The 16,909-nt window shown below is 42.9% G+C and overlaps 1 protein-coding gene across 1 annotated transcript in view; it reads right to left on the bottom strand.

The window, feature by feature from the left end:
- The window catches only part of CCSER1 (coiled-coil serine rich protein 1), a 903,890-nt gene that overhangs the window by 583,387 nt on the left and 303,594 nt on the right, over window positions 1-16,909 (bottom strand). Inside the window, exon 7 of the mRNA XM_054163290.1 lies at window positions 5,065-5,275. Within this exon, the coding sequence (XP_054019265.1) occupies window positions 5,065-5,275 (211 nt within the window). The remainder of the gene's footprint in view (window positions 1-5,064; window positions 5,276-16,909) is intronic.

The following is a 16,909-nucleotide window of genomic DNA, read 5'->3' as shown; positions in this document are numbered from 1 at the left end:
GCCAAGCCTTTATTCTCATACTCAGTGGCATATTCTCCACCCCTGGGGCAAGCCAGTCGGAACAATCTGGCTCCACGACTGCCTTTTTTCGATCCATCCAGGGTGCTGCAACCAACCGCTTCCAACCGTGGTCCGAAACTACACGGATGCATGTCAGAGGCACTCTGCCCCCGCACTGGGCTCTCGTGTACCGAGGCAGGACAGCATCTGGCTGCACAACCCCCCCGGAAGAGGGAGGGGCTGCACCACAGCCCACTGAGAAGAAGGGAGGTAGAACCAGGCGCTCGGGCCATTTTTGGAACTCATCCAAAAATCGGGGAAAGAGATTAGAGCCGGCTCTACTGAAGCCCAAATGCACAGCCGGGGCCACTGCTGCCGCTCCTCCGAGCACACGGCCGGGCCCGCCGCCGCCACTCGGCACACAGCAGGGCTCCGCTCACCTCTACTACCATGGCACAGAATCAAAATCACCTCCACCCCTCAGACACTCAAACGGCTTCTCCAGTGAAAGCCATAAACGCGTTCTCAGAGCCCTTGAAAACGGCTTTCCAGCTGGGGTCCCCGTCCGCCCTCCAGGGTTTCGGGAGCTGGCTCGCCCGCTCACAGCGGCTGGCTCTATCCCTGCAGCGAGAATGGACCTGACTCTGATCTGTTCGCCGCTGCCCCTCCCCCACTTTGCTCCCCGCTGTGGAGGAAGGGCAGGTTCCGCATTCTCAAGCGGTACCCCGATGCTTGAAACAGCAGGAGGGGCTCCATACCACCGCCCGCGCACCAAGTGTCCCCCTGCAATCCACAAGAACTCACACGATCGCCCCAGCAACAAAACTCGAGCCCCAACTGCCAAACCCAAACTGACGCCCAGAACTAAATTTAAACTCTCCATCTTTTGCAATCAATCTGCAGAGTGGGCCCAACAGCTAGCCCCATGTTGGCACACCCAAAATTGTAGTGGTTTGAGCCTTAACTGGGAGTTAAAAGCCCAGATGGGGGAAAGCCTGAGAATCTCTCCCCCACTCCCACCTCCTCCCCCAAACAGAGAGGGAAAAAAAAGGGGTAAGGAGCAAATCCACTAAACAATAATCTGGAGTCGGCTTGGAAGTAGAGAGGTGAAGAATTTTCTTTAAATAATATAGATATAGATATAGATATAGATATATTAAAAAAACGATAACAGGAAAGGTTCACAAGGGCAAGGAACAAGGATGGATGGGAGAGGGACAAGAAAGAATAATACAAAACCAGTCTTTCTCTGAGGAGGTGTGGAGGCAGCAGGGAGAAGAATCAGGTCCGGCCACGTGGCTGAGGAGCAAGAGGGCAGGTGCAGTAGCTCTCATCCAGCAGAGGCAAGAGCCAAAAGGAGAGCCAACAGCTACGATGTCCTGCTTTTTATACTGTGGCTGGGCAGGGAGGGGGGAGTGGAACAGACTCAGCTTCCTAGGGGAAAACGCCCTGCAGGGAAGGTGAAGTACCCGCAAGCCCTCCACCCTGCTTTGTTTTTTTTTTTGTTTTCAGAAAAGGGCGTTAACCCACCACATTGCATCACATGCAACTGCAGCAAAAAGGGGGGAAGTGTATTGTAGTAGCTAGTATTACATTTTGGGAGATCATAATTAAATTATTCCTTAGAAGCAGCGCTCACTGCTTAAGAAGAAGGATTATATTAAATAAGAAGGCTAAGATTTTAACTCAATTAAGCTGTTAGTTTTCAATAAAGAGGTGCACAGTACTGTGATATCCTCTTGCACTGGTAACACCAGCTATAAAACAGAAATACAGCAGCTTTTATTCTGATGACTCATGTGTGATTTTCCCCCATGCTGATTGTATGGTTTGTATGTTTTTTAAAGTGGCTGTAAACATATGAGATGCTCCTGGGTTTGTAAATAAATACACTGATTTTCTACTGTTACAAGGATAAAATACCTCACTTCTGTCCCATATAAGCCTACCAGAGACTGTTTGACTACATCTAAAAACACTTGAGCATTCCCTGCAAAGAAAGAAGTTTCCTTTTATGTCTTTTAATTCTATACTCTTCCAAGTTTGATTTATAATCTTGTTTGGGGTGGAATTGATTTTTGGATGAGAAAACTGCATCCAGTTACAATGGAAGTAGGGTACCTTCTCCATGGAAACTGCTTGCTGAGATGACTTATTTATCAGATTCTTAACACAATCTATCCGTCTGATGAAATTATATTTCCCTAGAAACTTTCACTAATAATTTTAAAGTGGCATAAATGTATAAATGTATTTCTGAAGATAACCAAGTGTTACCATTTGAAGTGGGAACTTTAGCTTAGTCCCAGACTGCAAAGATGGAAAGAAAAATAAAATGACCATTGGATGCAAAAGAAAAATAATGATAATGTTTATATAATTAATGGGGTTGCTAATGGAAGTATAGAGCAGAGGCATAAACAATTCTTGCTCTCTTTTCTTCTTCTGTCACTTCTGCTTGAAACTTCTCTCTCTCTCTCTCTCCTGTGGCATTGCCAGGGGATCTGTTTTGACTACTGTGTGAGTTTACAGGAAGGAGGGAGGGAGTTGGGGAGGAGGAGAACAGTCCCCTTGGATCTATGCTGGGGGGTCTGAGGAGTTTCTGTATTCTTTATAAATTGAGCCAACCACCAAAACCCAACAACGCCTAGATATCCATTTTAACTTTTCCATCTCTGCACTTCTCCAAGCCAATTTGCAGTTACTGTAGAAACCATCCTCTGCTACCAATAATCTGTCCTGGTTTGAGGCCAGGCAGATTGTCTCTTGCCCCTGAAAGGGGCAAAAGAATTACACTCTTCACACAAATGGATTGGAGAGTGATGGAAAGTTTAAATGGAAAGCTGTAGGTGTTTTACAGAAGCTACAAAGAATAGTGACAAAAGAATCCCTAAGCATACAGAATCCCCTACAGGACACCCAAAGATCCCCTGCGCTTCCCTTTTCCACACCCAAAACCCCCAGGGCTCTTTCTTCTCCCCCCCACTGCTAGAGTGGTCTCAGACTGCCCCTCCCCTCTTCTCCTCCTCGCATTAGGCCCAGCCAGGCCTAAGAGCGTTGAGATACTCCCCCAGCATTCCCCGATAGGGAGCATCTCCCATAGGAGCAGAGAGGGAAGGGAGAGGCAGAGAATGACTTTGCAGAGGGATTTATAAGGTGCAGGATTTATGGGTATGCAATAGGCTGTTTCCTGTGCACACCTACTGGGTTGGACCCTTGGGACACTGGAGGTGTGACTTGTGTGGCAGCAACAGGAGGCGCCCAGCCTGACCTGCCACAATCGTACATAAATTGTGTGTTTTGTTCACATTCATTGCATTTTACATTACTAGAGTTTAGTTTGCTTGTAAAAGGAGCTTCATTCGCTTCCATCCCAAACAGAGCTAGTCTGGCAATTTGATTTTTGGGGGTAGTTTCTCTAAATTAGGCGGGGGTAATTTCAACCCACCACACCAAGTTGTGTCATTTGTACATCAGATTTCAAGGCCACCTTCTCTTGGGTTGTTCAAACTAGCTGTTTATGTTCTTTCCAATCATATTCCAATTTTGCATTAATTGCTAATGTTTGAACGTGATTTAAAGGCTGTGACTATTTTGTTACTAGAACTCTTTCACTCTTAAAATTGTAACACAGGTGATAACCACTGTACAGCAGATTGGTTTGTTAACTCTTTGTGGAGATAGAAAAACTGTGTTGTTTAACCACCTTGTAAAGTATTTTTTTGTTGTTTTAGGAATAAGCATTTGCATCAGTAGAACTGAAATATTGCATTGCATAGCAAACAGCCATTTCTCAGACAGAGCTACCAAAAAGTACATTCCCACACCATTCTCCATGTCTTTTCTGCCAGTAATACTACAAAGGTTGCTCATTAAAAAAGAAAATACAAATGGGAACTCAAGGTAGCAAAAGTTTCCAAAACTCATCAGGTTGGTTATTTGATTCTAGCTACATAAGAGTTTTGTTTAAATGTGTACTAGAACAATGTGTACTGCTTCCAGGATATTCCATCCCAAAGGTGCTGAAAACCAGGGAGGTAAGTTACAGCACACACATAGTATCTACACCATATAACATCTGACTGTGGAATTAGAAAGAGGCCATTTTGCTTCCATAAAGTAGGCAAGGCAAAAAGAAAAGAACTGTGTAGATATCCCATTGAGGTACCAAAAACTCAACTGCACAAGGATCTAAGCAACCTGTTTTATGCTGGCCTTACTTTGATTAGAGGCTTGCACTTGCAGGGGGCCTTCTGAATCTAAATGATATTGCAACTCTATGAATTATATAGCTTAAAGAAATCCAAACCAAAACATCTTTCTTGTACATCTCAAAGAAGACACATGCTGCAATTCACTAACATGAAGATGAAAACTTTTCAAAATTATATCTGAGTCAAAACTCCACAGCTGGAAAAGGCCAAAAAATCCCTACCTCAATCCAACAATAACTTGATTTCTTCTAAAATCCTAAAGGGAACTGGATGCAAAGCAAATTTTTTAAAGCAACACCAGCAGTCCATGGGAGAAGTAGGAAAATAGAGTAGGGCAGGACAATCCAGTACTCTTGGAATGGTCAGAACAGCCTAAGCAGCCTGATTTCAGCCATCACTTACAAACTCAAGCTAGCAGCCTTTCATTCCTGTACTGTTACTTAAAAGAACGTCTGTTTTGGTTTTGCATCTCTTCTTTGAATAAATAGATGCAAATTCCCATTGATGAACGAATGCTGTAAGAAAACCAAAATGCTCAACAATACTAGAGGAAAACAGTAGAATTCATTTTGATCTACAGTAGTTTAGCTCTCCTGCCCTCTTCCTGGTAAAAAGCTCAACAGAAGCTTTGTGTCCTGCACACCAAGATGGCAGCATCAGTTGGATTCTGCTGTAGTATAAACTTTCTGACCTCCACTATGTTGAGGCACTACTATTTATACTTCTGCATCAATTCCATATATCCAAGACATAGTAAAAGACATCTATTCATAAACTTTTCTGACCCTTTTCTGCTGCTTAGATCATTGGTGCTGAAAGCTATTCATTCAAGAAATGAACATGTTATTACCTCTTGAAGAACCCTCTTCATTTTCAGAAGCAATGTCTTCACGGCTGTGCAATCTTGTAGCATCAATCTGAAGGGTAAAGATTCAATGCCTCCACCTTCTTCCAGACCAGTAAAAGGCCACTCCACAGATGGGCTGCCAGCCAACTGGCTAACACGAGGGTGCCTGGCTTCTCCTTGATCTATCTCCTTTGACAGTTTCAGAGATAGGTTCCTTACAAGAAAACACAGAAAGATCAACACTGAAATATGAACTCAATCATTTTCGGCTTTTACTTCCTTTGAGTTTAAAGACATATTACAGATTGACTTTGAGAGCCTGCTAGCAGGCCTTTAGAATGTACAGATAGCCATATGGTGTTAGCAATAAAATCTGCATTTATAAATGCACCATTTGCTACAGGAAATTGAAACCATGCTCTATCCCACACTCTCCCAAAGCAAGCCACTTTCTTACAGTAAAATAGCCTATGGGCAAAACTGCTACAGGTCTATGTTATTTCAGGTCAACCGCATGGAAAGAATCTATAATGAACTTCCAAAAGCCAAAACACATTTTTTCATGTATGTTGACTTAGAACTCAAAAAGATAAGAAAATCACCAAAAAAGCCCTTCATGGCTGGCCCAGTGACAGAGGAACCTGCTATTCTATAAATGGAATTGGAAATGGAAGTACTCTCTACTCACTCTGGAGTTTAAGCTGTTTAAGCAGAAAATTAAACAAAACAACCTTAACCTGTGGTTGAGAATCCATTAAAGGCAACAGAAAGATTCATCAAGGTTTTGATGACGTTCAGATATAACACAAGACCTTAGTTTTACTGCATACAGTCTATCTACCTTTAATATCAGTGCAATACAACCATCAGACTTGGTCATGCTGGAGCAAGTCCAGAGAGGACCAACAAGATGGTGAGGGGGCCAAGAGAGTCAGCTGTGCTCAATCTTCAAGAATAAGCAAAGGGAACCGCATTGCTAGCCAGAGCAATATCCCCATTGAGAGGGTGCAGAGACGACAGAGGCAGGCTATCCTTAGGGATCCAGAGCAATAGGATGAAAGGCAATGCATAGCTGGAATACCGGAGATTGTTACCTAATATAAGAACTTCATTTATTTACTTACATATTACCATAACAGTGGTAAAACCAAAACAAAACAGGCTCAGAGAAGCTGTGGGACACCTACCCTTGGAGATGCTTAGAACATGAAGGTAAAAGGCCCTGAATAACCTGCTGTGGTAGAATCTTCTTTGAGCAAGGACTTGTGGCAGAGACCTGCAGAGGTTCCCTCCTGCCTATGTGACTCTATGATCAAGAGGTTCAGCCAAGATGTGCCATGATATATGATTGTGACCGTTTGAGGCTGTGCCTTTAAGAAAGGGACAGTGCTGGAACACTCTGGCTGAATAGTTTGTAAATATTGATATTCTAAATGAATTTCATTGGTAGATTGGTAGAATGCAGCTTTAAGTTTTAGTGCAGTTAGAATCTTGTTCAGGGTGTGGGTGTTCCTCTTCGCTCTCCCTTCCAGCCTGTCTGCTTCTGGGCATCTAGCCAGTACGATCACTAATAACAGATAAGCATTAATCCTCCTGCACTAATATTGAAGGCCTACTAAAATTCTTCTTCCTTATAACTGCCTTTTTCTCTCTCTAACCCTCTTTGGGGAAAAAGGGAAGTAGGGGGAGAGAAAGGGGTACGGGGGGGAACCCCCCTCTGTCTGGGGGTTTTGTTCCTGTATCTTTCTTTGCTGTATATTTCTGTATATATATTGTAAATACTGTATATAGTGTGTGTAGATATCCTGTGTTTCCATACTGCTTGTAAAATACAGCATTCCCTTTGCTTTTCCGGCTGAGTTAGCTGTGTTTTCTTTATGCCTTCTTAGTGGGGGAGGGAAAGCTGGGCCTTCTCTCTCAACCCACCACCATGATAGATGATTATACTATGGAGACACACTGAGAGACTTGGGTCTGTTCAGTCTGAGAAGGTTCCAAAGAGATCCTCTTGTGGCCTTCCAGTATCTGAAGGCCTGCAAGAAAGCTGGGGAGGGACTTTTGAGGGTGTCAGGGAGTGATAGGACTGGGGGGAATGGAAAAAAACCTAGAAATGGGAAGATTCAGATTGGATGTTAGGAAGAAGTTTTTCCCCATGAGGGTGGTGAGACACTGGCACAGGTTGCCCAGGGAGGTCGTGGAAGCCTCATCCCTGGAGGTTTTGAAGGCCAGACTGGATGTGGCTGTGAGCAAGCTCATGTAGTGTGAGGGGTCCCTGGCCATGGCAGGGGGATTGGAACTGGATGATCCTTGAGGTCCCTTCCAACCCTGACAATTCCATGATTCTATGATCAGTCAAGAAAGATAAGTTTAATAGAGATTATTTGACATCTTGGTGGAACAGAATGTAACAAATAACGTTAGGGATTTTTTCTGGCATGACAGCACTCACAACTTCAACACTGCACCTATTTTGTCTTTGACAACCAGGGAAAAAAGCCCAAGTCTGAATGGAGAATAAATCTGAGAACATGGCTGCACTGTGCAGCAGCAGTATGCTAATTATTATTGAATTACAGAAGTGCTGTAACAGCAATGCATGACACCCATATTCATACTGAACTAATTCAGTACAATTAGAGATGTTAGCATAAGTAGTGAAGAAAATGACAATTATTATTAATTTAATGTATAGTTCCAATTTTCTCTTCCATTTGAATCACATTTTGGAAGGATAATGAATATTTTTCACATGAATGTTCCTTAGTTAACTTTGTTTTCATAGAGACCATACACAGAAAGTCATTAATGTGATTTCTGAAGACAAGCAACTTCCAATGTCAAACTAAAAGAAAAAAAAAAACCAAAAAAAAAGAACAGGAAATGAAGCTACATGAATTCTCCTTTATGGACAGCTTATCTTTCTCTTGTAAAAGCTATGTAATTCACAGTCAAGATATGAAACACACCAGAGAGAGCACAGATATGGACAGACAGATGCTCACGATGGTCAGTGGAACTAAAATGTTCTCACTTTCAGCTTTTCAAGACTCTCACAAAACAAGGAAAGTAGTGTCTCTTAATTTTTAAATGCACTGAAACAACTTTGTGAGAAGAATATTGTGCATCATTTAAAACACCACTCTGAGCTGGATGGTACAGATGCTTCTGACTGAAGGGTACTAAACCAGCGATGGTTCATAGCCTTTATTAGGGAAGCCTCAGTTATAAATTAACATTTTTTCCTGAAGTTTCATAACATAGGCCACTTTGCAAGTTTATTAAAAAAGCCATATTCAAGCTGTTGGAATCTATATTTAAGTGAGATTTATATACCCATAAAAGCACTTTATTTAAACTGAGTAAGATGAAATAAGGCTGTCCTCTGTTATCCTGCCCAGTACCTGCAGGCTGGGAGACATATTATTTGTTAGAATATTCTGCACATTCAATTTGTGAGTTCCACCAAGGTGTCTTCCTCATGTTTCTGAGCAGGGACCTTATATGGGTAACATCCTGACACTGAGAAAGGATGAAAACAAGACACATCTCCAAGAATCACAGAATCACAGAATGGTCTGGGTTCCAAAGGTCATCCAGTCCATCCCCATCTGCAGTCAGCAGGGATATCCTCAACTAGATCAGGTTGCCCAGGGCCTCATCGAGCCTCACCTTCAATATATCCAGGGATGGGGCCCCAACCACCTCCCTGGGCAACCTGTTCCAGTGTTCCACCACCCTCATAGTACAGAACCTGTTTCTAGCATCCAACCTAAATTTGCTCTTCTCTAGTCTGAAGCCATTGCCCCTGTCCTGTCACTGCAGGCCTGTGCAAACAGTCTCTCTCCAGCCTTCTTGTAGCCCCCTTCAGGTACTGGAAGGTCACTATTAGGTCTCCCCAGAGCCTCCTCTTCTGCAGGCTGAACAGTCCCAGCTCACTCAGCCTGTCCTCGTAGCAGAGGTGTTCCAACCCCCTGATCGTTCTCATGGCCCTCTGGACCCACTAAGAATCATAGAATAGAATCATAGAATCAACAAAGTTGGAAAAGATCTCAAAGATCATCAAGTCCAACCTGTCACCCAAAACCTCATGCCTGCTAGACCATGGCACCAAGTGCCACGTCCAATCCCCTCTGGAACACCTAAGAATATAAGAACCTAAGAACAATCCCCTCTTGAACACCTAAGAACACCTAAGAAGGAGTCATGTACAGCACATTATCAGGGAGAAGAACCTCATCCAAACAGCAATGTTGTGCTGCCCCAGTGATGAGTAAGCGAGAAGTATTCATGGAGAACCATCATCAGCCTCACTTACACAGAAGAGCTAGAGTTTATGTATAAACTAGAAGTGTACTGGAAATAAAACACTAATTTCAACCAAAGAAAACGCCATCAGTGACTTTCACACTGCTCAACACACAAACCATCTTTTCAAATACAGAACCTTGTACTGAAGTAAGAAAAGCACTACAATAATAGCACATCATAATGGTCATAACATGTTAAAATCTAACACAATTGCTACTTGAAAATGGTGACTCAGAGCTGGGATACAGTACGCTCAGTAAGTTCATATAGTACCTCTGAACTATCTGAAAGGAACATAACAGATCTGTGACATAAAATCTTCATTGTCTGATACAACTCCTCCTACTCACTGCAGGAAAAAGCTCATTTTCAATTCTTTCCTGAAATGACATTTCATGAGGTTCACTATTGACAATGTCCAGGTGCTCTATTACAGTATTGCTATGGTAATCCACTACAATTCATCTCCAAGCAGCAAGAAAAAAAAACCACACCTCATACTAAAAATAGAAGCTTCCTCTTCCTAGTAAAACCCCTCATTACCTCTGCAGCTGGAAAAAGGGGCTGGGGCCTCAACCACTAGTGCAGGAAGCTCCTCAGGGATGGCCAGCCCCCCTCACCTTCCTAAGATGCAAATTTTATTGCATTTACTGCAATAAAAACATTTCACACCAATGTTATCTGTTGCAAGCCTCCAAAACTGTGAATAAAAGGCCTCAGAAGTCTAAGAGGAAACTTCAGGGCATCAGGAAGGTTCCACAAGCAGAGCAGACCACCTCAGCCAGAAGATTATCTTCTAAAGCAGAGGTTTAGATAAAACCTGAAATCAATTATATACAGTGCTTCAGTGTGCAACTCTGTATGTGTATGTATGTGTATATATATATATATATATATATATATATATATAGATATAGATATATATATATATATATATATATATATATGGGAGCAGATGTTGATCAGTTAGAGGGCAGAAGGGCTCTGCAGAGGGACCTTGACTGACTGGACAGAGTCCAGTGGGATGGCATTCAACATATCCAAGTGCCGGGTGCTGCACTTTGGCCACAGCAACCCCATGCAGAGCTACAGGCTGGGGTCAGAGTGGCTGCAGAGCTCCCAAACAGAAGGGGACCTAGGGGTGCTGATTGACAGCTGCCTAAACATGAGCCAGCACTGTTCCCAGGTGGCCAAGAAGGCCAATGGCATCCTGGCCTGCATTAGGAATAGTGTGGCCAGCAGGAGCAGGGAAGTCATTGTGCCCCTGTACTCTGCATTGGTTAGGCCACACCTTGAGTACTGTGTCCAGTTCTGGGCCCCTCAGTTTAGGAAGGACATTGAGACACTTGAACGTGTCCAGAGAAAGGCAACAAGGCTGGGGAGAGGCCTTGAGCACAAGCCCTATGAGGAGAGGCTGAGGGAGCTGGGATTGCTTAGCCTGGAGAAGAGGAGGCTCAGGGGAGACCTCACTGCTCTCTAAAACTACCTGAAACGTGGTTGTATCCAAGAATGGGTTGGTCTCATCTCTCTAGCAACCAGCACCAGAACAAGAGGACACAGTCTCAAGCTGCACCAGGGGAGGTTTAGGCTTGAGGTGAGGAGAAAATTCTTCACTGAGAGAGTCGTTTGTCATTGGAATGTGCTGCCCAGTGGGGTGGTGGAGTCACCGTCCCTGGAGGTGTTCAAGAGGGGATTGGACGTGGCACTTGGTGCCATGGTCTAGTCATGAGGTCTGTGGAGACAGGTTGGACTTGATGATCTTTGAGGTGTCTTCCAACCTTGATGATACTGTGATATATGTGTATACACACACACACACACACACACACACACACATACTTTTACATATTTATAGCTATAAAATTCATACACACACTCCTGTATAAACAGACATAAATTTCACCTTCATATATATTTCAGGGGAAATAAAAAGAATCAAAGAAACAACTCTTATTTGTTCATCACTTAGCCCACCAGGAAGCAGAGGCCTTTTTACACTAGAAGAACACTATTAGCTGTGTGTATTCTGAAGCCCTTTTCCACACAAATCTGGGTAACTTCCAGTGCATATTTTTTTCTCCCATCCAGAATTTGTTGCTGTTGTTGTTGTGGTGGTGGGCTTTTTTCCTCATCACCAGCAAACAGATGAAAGATAGTTATCTTCTAGAAAAATTGCCAATTAGTATTTTAAGAAAGGTCCCCCAGTTAGACCATATAAGACACAGGAGACTAACTACTTCTGTTTTTTAGGGGAAAATCTGCCTGCTTAAAACAATTCCAAAATTCAGTTCAAAGCACTCCGTGAGTTTCTGATAATGAGAGGGGATTTAATAAACATTTATAAATATCTGAGGGCTGGGGGTCAAGAGGGAGGGGGCAGGGTCTGCTCAGTTGCACCCTGGGATAGGACAAGGGGCAAGGGTTGGAAACAACAGCACAGGAGGTTCCTCCTCAACATAAGGAAAAACTTCTTCACTGTGAGGGTCATGCAGCACTGGAGCAAGCTGCCCAGAGAGGTTGTGGAGTCTCCTCTCTGGAGCCTTTCCAGCCCTGTCTGGATGTGTTCCTGTGCTGGATTCTATGGCCCTGCTCTGGCGGGGGTTCTACTCGATGATATCCAGGGGTCCCTTCCAACCCTAACATCCTGTGATCCACACAGATTCTACACCTATCCTAGTCCAAAAATCAATCTCTGAGTAATCTCTCAGTGTTCTTACTTAGCAGGAGACAGGTTCTACCCCAAATGGCTTATGATAGAAATACATGGACACATCTTGGGAACATGAAAGGCCCTTGCCCACCCTGAGCAGCACTGAGGCATACACTTTTAAAAGCATGTTCCTAAATATTCCAACAGGCATGTCACAGAAGAGACTGATAGGTTCCTAAATACGCTCAAGATCTGGTCAAGGAGGATAATAATTGCCAACTTTCTCACTCATTTCTAAAAATGAGTATTTCCTTTTTGATTCTGAGAAGGTAAAAAGGTAACCAGAACATAAGCCCTTGGCTAATTACATACATAGCTATTCCTTGCTAACAAAATATATACATCTGTGGGTGTCTCAGTTTCTCAATGTTAATTTTGTTCTAATGGAGAACACTTCAAGGGCCACAGGGATGATGTCTCAGAATATTAAACCAGACCATGTCAGAAGGTACATAATGTTGGACATTTTACAGCTGTTAGAACTATGGATCACTCATTGGTATTCTGAAGCTATGATTTTTCAGGGTCAGCCTTTTAGCAAAATGATGTTGGGTATCTGTTGTGTATCCACCCACACACCAGTGTGCACACCAATTCTAGTGGCTAGTGTTGCTCTAAGTTAAGAGACTGACAGCTTTTCCCATTACAACCACTTTTCTTTCCAATGTTTATATTACAGCCATTAAGGTTTCCTTAGGGCTAGGACCTAGTGATCATGAAATACGGAGTCGAACTTAGGAGAAAAAAAAAAAAGAAAAGATAAAAAAGGGGGTAAAGTGCTCTCCATTTTTCAGGTGCTGGTAAAGTACAGCTGATAAGGGCACACCAACCATTTCTTTCTTCTCTCTAAATTCCACAGGAGTCAAGAGATCTGTTTGGATCCCCTGATCTAGCACATAAAAACACACACTTGAGATTTCAGTCCTTTTCTTCCTCTGTGAGGAAACCTTCAGTGTGCTACAAAGAAGACAGTGCAACATCACACAGTAATCAGATTATGTCCAAAAAACTACAGTTACTTGGAAAAGACTGGTGGGGCTTATTCAATTCAAAATACTAACAGTGCACTAGGAAACAAGGCATAGCAGATAAACCAGGACAAGTAAACAGGGTTATCTGGGCACTGGAAGTTTGGCAATGTTTAAGTATTTATTTTTTATATATATTTTCCCCCTCAAAAATATGGCAGGGGATCAGTCTTGAAACTATTTTATATCTGGTATACAAAATGTAGATTGCAGGTTAATCACGCACAAAAGCAAGCAGTAATTCATCTCATTTTGGGATATAAACTAAAGAAGATGTACATTTGTGAGAAGAGGTTGTTATTTGGACAAAGGGTCAATCTCTCTCCAAGCTGTGCAGCCTTTGTAAATGATGTGTAGTTCTGACACTGTCTCAGCGCAGAAAAAAAGCTAAAGGTACTTGGTGTCCTCTCTGTATCTTAGTCCAAATGCACGACACCCAGCTGACCAACTCAGCTAATCTGGGACTGAAACAATGTGATTTTGATCTAATCTATGAAAGACAAAAGACACTCAAGAGCATCCAGAAAACTTTGTAGAACTAGAGGAAAGGAGAAATGTAGGTCTGATTTGCCACTACCACCTTCTAGAAGGAAATAACATTTCTCCTCCCCTTTGCTGTCTGCTCTACATGCTTGAGTCTTCCATTTAGAAATGGTGCAAATGGAATATAAAACTGCCAGGCTTTTATAAGGTTAAAAATGTTTTTAAAAGCTGGAAAATCAGAATAGATATTTGATATGGTGACTGCTTTCTAAGAAGCACATGAAGTGACTTATTTTATTCAGATTCCCTTACAGGTCAGCTGGTACCAAGCTTTTAGCTACCAAGGCTTTTTAATAATATTCTGCAGAATATATAAAACATTGTGCTCGCAATGGGCTTAAGTATGCTAATGGGTAGGGTCCAATCCACTAAAAGACAAAAAGACAGCAGGGCTTGTAAGTGCCTGGCAGAATGCACCAGAAAATGAAGTGGAAAATTCATGTAGTTTTATGAAGGAGACAAGCCATGCACATTGAGTCCTGTCTGACCTGGCTTTTAACTGTTTGGAAAGAACTTCACCGCATGAAGTTTAATAAGGACAAGTGCAGGGTCCTACATCTGGGGAGGCATCAGGACAGGTCAGGGGCTGCCCCGCTGGAGAGCAGCTCCATGGAGAAAGACCTTGGAGTGCTGGTGGGCAGCAAGTTCTGCATGGGACATCAATGTGCCCTGGTGGCCAAGAGAGCCAATGGGATCCTGGGGTGCAGCAAGAACAGTGTGGCCAGCAGGACTAGGGAGGTTCTTGTCTCCCTCTACTCTGCCCTGCTGAGACCACAGCTGCAATACTGTGTCCAGTGAGGGTGACAGAGCCCTGGAGCAGGCTGCCCAGAGAGGTTGTGGAGTCTCCTTCTCTGGAGACTTTCCAACCCCACCTGGATGCATTCCTGTGCAGACTACCCTAAGTGAACCTGCTCTGGCAGGGGGGTTGGACTGGATGATCTCTTGAGATCACTTCCACCCTCTGATATACTGTGATGCTATGATTACTGCTCCGCAAACCACGATATTATCTTTTAATGAAGCTATTAAGCATGAAGTATACTTTTGTGAGGCAACCTGTCAATTCATTATACCTTGTGTTGGCTGAGAGGTTCTTCTGACATGTGCAACAGCCACTTTTAAAGGTGTAATTAATATTTACTACAATACACAAAGTGGAATACCTTCAGCATTCTGCTTACTTTCCTTACAACCCAACACTTTCCTGCCTTCATCCTGGGCAGGTGATTCTGGAAACTTGCTCTGGATTGGGTCTCATTGTAGAAATGCCCTGGTGTCCAACCACAGCTTCACACAGACATCTATATAATCATCCCATAGGTCATCATGCTATAGACACATACTCCTCCACTAGAAACAACGCACATGCCTACAAGATTAGATGGCAGCTGAATGGCAGAGACTGGACAGCTTTGGGAGTGATGATAACATTCAATACTCATGCATGCAATCAAAACAATGGACTTTTGTTGTGGCCCAAGGATATAACCTAACAAATAGATCCTTTGTCACGGGCTTTTAAATAATGAGTAGAAGAGAGTTGTGTTTAAATTCAGAGGATCTTTTCCATCTACTGTATGTAGTGAATTTGATTAATACATCAGGAAGAAACGGCAACTTTCAAATCCATTCTATTTCATTATCACATAAAATAGTTATAGCCTAATGTTATTGTTAAAAGAGCTTTTATGTTAAATCCTCTTTTATGACCAATAAATGCAAGCATGTAATGGTTTTAGTGACATAATTTATGGAGAACTCCTGAACATGTATGTTACTATATATCCACTTTTAAAAGACAGCAATCCTCTAGATTTTTTTTTAATGCTTAAATGGGAAATTTCTATAAGGTTTTTAAGGATACATTATGGAATTAATCTTTTACACTTCCAATTCCACTGACAAATATATGAGCAGCCATAGTGACATGAAAAGCCTGATTTTCTGGGGTGTATTGAAAGAGGTATGGCTAGTAGGTCAAGACAGTTCCTCCTCCCCCTCTACTCTGCCCTGCTAAGGCTGCATCTGGAATATTGTGTCCAGTTCTGGGCCCCTCAGTTCAAGACAGGCCTCAGGGAACTACTTGAAAGAGTCCAGCACAGAGCCACAAAAGTGATCAAATGAGTGAAACATCTTCCTTATGAGGAGAGCCTGAGGGAGCTGAGGGCTCTGTAGCTTGGAGAGGAGGAGCCTGTGGGTGATCTCATTCATGTTGATAAAGATGTGCAGGGTGAGGGCCCAGAGGCTGGAGCCAGGCTCTGCTGGGTGATGCCCAATGCCAGCACAAGGGGCAGTGGTGGAAGCTGAGGCATAGGAAGTTCCATGGAAACAGGAGGAAGAATTTTTTTCCCTGTGAGGGTGACAGAGCCCTGGAACAGGCTGCCCAGGGCGGGTGTGGAGTCTTCCTCTCTGGAGATATTCCAAAACCACCTGGATGTGTTCCTGTGTGATCTGCTCTAGGTGCTCCTGCTCTGGCAGGGGTTTGGACTGGACGAGCTTTTGAGGTCTCTTCCAGCCCCTAACATTCTGTGATTCTGTGATTTAAACAGAAGTATCAGAAATCCATGAGAAATCCTGTACCAACACTAATGAATGGCAAATGAAGTGTATAGGACAGAAGAAATAAGAACCTTCCTTTTAGAGTAACTGCATAAAAAGCATTGTTTTAACCCAAACCTGTAGGTCTAAATCTTTGAACTACTAACTGGCTTAAATAGAGGCCAACAACTCACCAAGAACAAATTCCCAGCCACATACAGGAGTGAGAGCTGGTAAGTGGTGGAACACTTTGGGTGAGCATCCTCCGGAACTAGCAGGGGACTTGCATTGATTCGTTCAGGCAGGTTGCATGTACAAGGCAGACCCTGCAATGTGTGCGCTCTGGTTTTGACTAGGGAAATTAAATCCCTCCAAAAGCACATACTTGTTTTTTTAAACAAAGGCACTAGAGACCAAACAGAAAGACAGCAATAAACTAATTAATGTGCAAAATAATGTAATTGCTTTGCACTTACTTGACATAATCACTAAGAGCCACAGCAGAAATGTGTTACTTTATCATATGTGAATGTAGCCCACCTACAGAAGATGTCTCTGTCTTTGCCACAGTGCTCTTCAGCGTGTTTCTTTTTGATGATAAACAATTCATTAAAAGCTAATCAGAACTTTTAGTTTTGTTTGACTGAAGCACTGCAGTAGCATTTTTGTAATGCTCTTATAGAAGAAAAGATCTCCCCTCCCTCAGAATGTGACCTGCTGT

The sequence above is a fragment of the Dryobates pubescens genome, chromosome 1 (assembly GCF_014839835.1).
Source record: "Dryobates pubescens isolate bDryPub1 chromosome 1, bDryPub1.pri, whole genome shotgun sequence".
NCBI lineage: Eukaryota > Metazoa > Chordata > Aves > Piciformes > Picidae > Dryobates > Dryobates pubescens.
The sequence above is the reverse complement of the archived record's forward strand: the minus strand, read 5'-3'. Positions and strand labels throughout refer to the sequence as shown.